Source organism: Neophocaena asiaeorientalis, unplaced genomic scaffold, assembly GCF_003031525.2.
Source record: "Neophocaena asiaeorientalis asiaeorientalis breed wild unplaced genomic scaffold, Neophocaena_asiaeorientalis_V1.1 scaffold177, whole genome shotgun sequence".
NCBI classification, from domain to species: domain Eukaryota; kingdom Metazoa; phylum Chordata; class Mammalia; order Artiodactyla; family Phocoenidae; genus Neophocaena; species Neophocaena asiaeorientalis.
The window spans coordinates 13,920,819-13,926,915 of NW_020172779.1; the positions used below are offsets into that span (position 1 = coordinate 13,920,819).

A 6,097-nucleotide genomic window follows, 5' to 3' on the forward strand; every position below is an offset into this window, starting at 1 on the left:
AAAAAAAAAAAAAAAAAAAAAAGGAGAGGGTGGTGGGAATCCTCTGGTATTTCTGGCATTTCCTGAAATGACATAGGTAGGTTAATTCTGTCCTGAGGTGATACATTTGATCAATTACGATTAAGGCACTCAGCAGAGAAAGGGTTAAAGATGAATTGGTCTTCTCTGAGGCAACTGGGTTGGAGGTGCACATGCATTCACAAGAAGCAAGCCGGGACTTACGTTCTGTTTCCCCACTATGTTATCAAAGGGCAGTTCGGGGCTCCAGGATCCTTCTGTGAATGTCGCCCCACTGTTTCTGCTGTCTGAGGAGCTCACGGATTCCTTGACGATGTCTTCAGGCAAAGACAGCAGACTCTCCTCAGGCTGCTTAATTAAATAGGTCTCTATATTATGCTTCCTCAAGAATTCGTTCCTCTCTTTACCATGACCCTCTTCCACATTATAGTCACCGTTGAGGCAGTCCAGCGTGGCTTTGGAAATGTGAATCCTCCTGTGTGGACAAAGCATAGGTTGTTATACACCTGACATGGCTTGCAAAGGCCATCTGTTTTTGGTCCTGTGCAAACCCAACATCAGGGCTGTGCATGGGTGCTGTGAGGACGTGTCCTCAAGGACAGTATCTGTTCCCCTGAAAAAGTAGAAAGAATAAAAGAAAACAAAAGTATAAGCATAAATCAATGAGCAGGTATCTATCACCAACTTCACCCCAAGGGTCGCTGTAGACTCTGATAAATCGCAGCCCCATTGAGCCACATTTAAGCACTTCCTTTGGTTTTTCTTCTGTCAGCCTGATCCCAGCAACTTTTAAGAATCAGTGATTTTTTCACTCATGTTGATTATTTTGGAAAAACAAGTTCCATAAATGTTTCTGAACTCAACGGCAATTCTTGTCCTATCACCATGCAAATGTAGTGCTTACTGTTTTGGAACTTTTCCTACCTTTTCAATTTTCACATATTTGTGCCTTATTTCTTCAACTTGTCTATAATCTTCTTAAGAACAAAGGCAGGTCTTATAAGTCCACAGGGCTACATGGAGGGTCCTTTAGAAAAACCACTGTAAGATGCAATTTCCCTTGTAATGTGTATATGGAAAGCAGAAGAGAACACAGCTGTGGATACGTGCAGGCTGGCAGCTGGCTAGGCTCACTCACAAGGTAAGAGACTCATATCAGCCATCATAGTTCAAGATTCACATTTCTTTTTTAGCAAAACAACAGATGACATCAAGAGCCTTAAAGATCAGATGTGAATTGTGGGAATGTCACATGGTAAATCCTTCTGGGCAAGAGTTTTTCTGTTCTCATAACTGCCTAACTCAGACTACTTATTGTGGTGCATTGTGGTCTGGGTAGACTAGCTCGGTGGTTACAAGCACGGATCCTTTGGCCACACTCCCTGGATTGAAACCCTAGCTCTGCCACTTGCTAGCTGAGAGATCTTGGGCAAGTTATTTAAGCTTTCTATGAGTCTGTTATCTCACCCATAACAACGGGAAAAATAATAGTACCCATTTTTCAGGGTCTTCATGAGTATTATAAGAGTTGATTCGTGTAAAGTAGTTAAAACAGTGCATGGTGCACTGCACATGCTACAAGAACAAACCCTTAAATTATTAGGATTATTTTTTAAAATGCCATTATCTTATTCCTGTTGTTTATTCCATGCCTCCTCAAGGCTTATAGGGTACACTTTAAATTCTGAACAAGGTCTCTAAGACCTCCACTTTCTGGGCCCTGCGACTTCAAGGCTCATTCTCTGACACTCTCTCCAGCTAATCAAGTAATTGGCATGTCGTCAAAATCAAGGTGCTACTTCACACCTACTAAACTCAGAACAAGCCATTCTTCCTGCTTAGAATGCTCACGCTGTGTTTTCCACACAATTTCCTACTCCCTGATTCAGTACAAATTCATTTCCCTAGGCTGACTTTAGTGCTCTTTTAAATGAATGAATGAATGAATAAGGTAGATACTTAAGACTTTGCTTGGCTTTTGGATTCTAGAAACAATATATCCAAGGAAACAATTTTTTTCAAGTGATGTTTCCAAATGCATTTTCTTCAGTGCTGCCTCGACTTCTCCTGTTACCCCCCTTACCCATCCTGCTAAGTTCTTTCTTACAGAGAGAATAATCCACTGCAAAGGACATGTAAAGAAACAGAAACCACAAACAATGCATTTCTGTTCATTTAAGGCACATTCTGCATGTTTTCCAAATAAGTATCCTTGTATATAGACATTGATTTCAAACGTGAGGTAAGATACAGGCATACCTCATTTTATTGGGCTTCCCTTTTCTGTACTGCACAGATACTTCATTTTTTCCAAATTGAAGGTTTGTGGCAACCCTGAGTTGAGCGAGTCTGTCTTTCCAAGAGCGTTTGTTCACTTCATGTCCCTGTGTCACATTTTGGTAATTCTCAAAATATTTCAGACTTTTTCATTGTATTTGCTATGATGATCTGTGATCAGTGATTTCTGATGTTACTGTTGCAAAAAGATTACAACTAGCTGAAGGCTCAGATGATGGTTAGCATTTTTTAGCAATAAAGTATTTTTTAATTGAGGTATGTATATTGATTTCTTTAGACATAATGTTATTGCACACGTAACAGACTATGGTATAGTGTTAACATAACTTATATACACTGGGAAACCAAAAATTCGTGTGACTTGCTTTACTGCAATATTTGCTTTATTGTGGTGGTCTGGAACAATTTGCAATATCTCCAAGGTACGCCTGTATTAAAAATAAAAGCATGTGAAAGATGTTTCGAGCTCTCTTGAGAAAAGTGCTAATTACAAGATATTCTCATGATAAATTTTGTCAATACATAGGAACTCAGTAGTGTTGACCTAGAAGAATAGAAAAGATGTTTGACCTTCCATGAAATGAATAGATGTCCCAGTCTTTCTCAGATCACGCTCAGAGCTGGATGCTTGAAAGCTGTCTTTTTCTCCCAGGCAAAATGAAACTCCTGGTCGTGTTTCGTAAAGTCTAATGGCTGATTTTCTTTTAAAATAATCAAGTGAAATACCACCCCACTTGGTATTTTCTCTAGATCCTACATTTTATTATTCTGCTGTCAACACTTGGGGGACTAATATGTGCATATCCTAAATCGATATTATGTTTTCCATATTGAAAGACATCCTTATCCTTCTGCTGAAGTTCTAATCAATATTTAAATGCTTTGATAGAAACTGGATTTTAGGTGTTCATTTTCACCTTGAGCTTTGGAGTAATACATTTGCAGCTGAGTGTCTGGGGATTACATTTCCCTCTAAGGAAATGAGTCAGTTCTCAGACAATATTCTCATATATTGAATGTCAGGTAAATCTGAAACTTTCTGATAATTTTAAATGCCAGGATATACCAATAATAGTCATGATAGTAAATAAGATCTAACAGTTGGGCAACACTTATTTTGTGTAAATGTTACTTTGTAGCCAAATGTATTCTATGTGCTTTGTTCCATGGATCATCTCATATAATTTCCATTCTTCCAACAACTATAGGTGATAAGGCGTTTTTTTTCCCCTCACTTTGCTGACAGTGAAACTGGCTCAGAGGCAGTGAGTAAGTAACTAGACCAAAGACCCATCAGTGGTAGATGGCAGTGCTGGATTGAGACAAAAACATACACTTTCAGAGTCTTTCCAAGACCCTACAGCTACATCATAGGGTCATTACTACAACCACAGCTATTTCCTGAGCAAAGGACTTTATATACATTGTTTCATTTAACTAAAGGTTGAGAACAGTGGTCCTCAAAATGAGGTACCAAGGCCAGCAGCGTCAGCATCACCTGGGAACTTGTTAGGGAGGCATATTCTCGGTTCCCATCCCAGACACAGCGATCAGAAACTCTGAGGGTAGGGCGTAGCTACTGATGGTTTAACAAACTATGTATGGGTTCTGCATGACTGCGGGTTACAGACTATCAATCATTATGCCGTGGCGTTGGACGCCTCCCTCCTTCTTCCTAGGTTCTATACAGCACGCTAGGCACTGGGGACACAGAGGGACTGGAGACTCATATAAGGACAATCTTGAACAAACTGGACTGATAAATTAACAATGGAAGACAGTGATGAGTAGTGAGGCACTTAATAGCTGCGTTTATGTGAGAGATTTAATTTCTTTGAGCCTGTCTCCCCATTAAAACAAGGAAGCCACGATTTACTACGTGGGGTGTTGTGAGATCAAATGATATGATGTATTCATGGTATTTAGCACTACTCAAGATGTTTTTAGAATTGGGGGCTATCTCGCTCATTGAAAGGAAAAGTAATCTGAGTTTTTTTCCTATAAATAGTGATTGATAGGAAGGGGAAATTACAGACATTAAAAAAGCAGAAAAATAAAAAGCCAAACAATTTCAAATCATGGAAAGTTCAAAGATATGTCTGAGTTTTCAAAGGAAGGGTAAGGTCATATAGCAGGTCTGTAAGTCTCAACCCTGGCTGCCCATGAGAATTGCTTTAAGAACTTAAAATAGATTCTGTACAGATTTTGCTTTACATGAACTGGTCTGGGGTCTGGAAAACCAGGATTTTTTTTTTTTTAGGAACACCAGGATTTTTAAAATGCTCCTCTTCTGGTTCTAATGTAAAATCAAATCTGAAAACCAACGCTTTGCAGGGCTAGGTCCTGAACACCTGAGTGTCATCTCACCGTCCTCACTGCCTATGACAAATGTCACTAAAGTTTTGAGGCCAATATTCGCATGATGTTTTAATGTTCTGTCACCTCCAAAATAATTGCTTCTTGGACATATACTTCTGAATTCTGCACATGGGAAACCCACTGTCACAAAGTGAGCAAATGATAAGTGTTAAGCAAGAAGAGAGTTTTGCTTTGGCTTACCCAGGGATTCCTCCAGATTCAAGTTTGTTTGCAATATCCACATCCCAAGACCAGACATCAAACTGCCACTTTCGTAGACCCAACACGCCACATAGCACTGAGCCCGAGTGGATTCCAATCCGCATGTCAACGTCATGCTTCGTCCTTGACCGCACATACCTGTTGACATAGGTGAATGCAGAGACACATGTAAAAGGCCAGTGTAGGCACCCTTGGCCTGGGTGGCAGCCTGGGTCTTGCCTACTCCATAAGTTCAACTCCTGTCCATTCATATGCCACCTCTTCCATGAAGCCTACTTGGATTTCCTGATAACAGAAAGATACCCTTCCTCCTCCAAACTCTACTAGTCTTTTGTCTGAACGTTTAAGGGCCCTTATCACCCTTCTCCCCAAACCTGCTCATCCTATATAACTTCTGTCTCAGGGAATGGCATCAATCTCTCTCTCCACTCACTACTGTACAAACCTGGGATAGATTATAGGTTCTGCACTTCATTGCACACTCCATTTCCAACCTAAATATTTTAATTTCTATTCCATTTTCTTCTCTCCATTCCTCATACCAACACTCTAGTTCAGGCCACCATCAGGCTTCAGTCTGGGCTCCCTGCCTCAGCCTGACCACCTTCCAGCTCATGTTCTATCATGTTCTACATGGCTATCACAAACACAAAAGTGACCTTGTCACTCCATCACTGCCTTGTCTGAAACTCTTTCCTGACCTCCTGACTCCTGAGAGCAGTGGTCTCTGGAGTGGTGGTCTCACATCCCACGGCTGAGCCAGGTCAACGGCTGGGAAGCAGGAAGACAGTGATACAACTTCCATCCATAGCTTTTGTGTTTTATCTTTACCAAAATTTGATATATGGGTTGACTTTAGCCACCTTACAGGGTCTGTGTCAGACTGACCTCTGACTGTAAGCATGGGGGAGGAGGCAGCTTGAGAAAACAGGAAGATTTCTACCATCAGGAGTTTCCTCTGGGCACACACATTCCTTCTTCATTTTCAAAATATTTCAAACAGGGGCTTCCCTGGTGGGGCAGTGGTTGAGAGTCCGCCTGCTGACGCAGGGGACACGGGTTTGTGCCCTGCTCCGGGAAGATCCCACATGCCGCCGAGCGGCTCGGCCCGTGAGCCATGGCCGCTGAGCCTGCGCGTCCGGAGCCTGTGCTCCGCAACGGGAGGGGCCGCAGCGGTGAGAGGCCCGCGTACCGCAAAAAA

The 6,097-nt window shown here is 41.6% G+C and overlaps 1 protein-coding gene across 1 annotated transcript in view; it reads right to left on the reverse strand.

Annotated features, from left to right (window-relative positions):
* Positions 1-6,097, reverse strand: part of ADCY8 (adenylate cyclase 8) — a 218,934-nt gene that overhangs the window by 108,278 nt on the left and 104,559 nt on the right. The window contains exons 6-7 of the mRNA XM_024741236.1: positions 4,876-5,034; positions 223-493 (exon numbers count right to left, since the gene is read on the reverse strand). Of these exons, the coding sequence (XP_024597004.1) occupies positions 223-493; positions 4,876-5,034 (430 nt within the window). The remainder of the gene's footprint in view (positions 1-222; positions 494-4,875; positions 5,035-6,097) is intronic.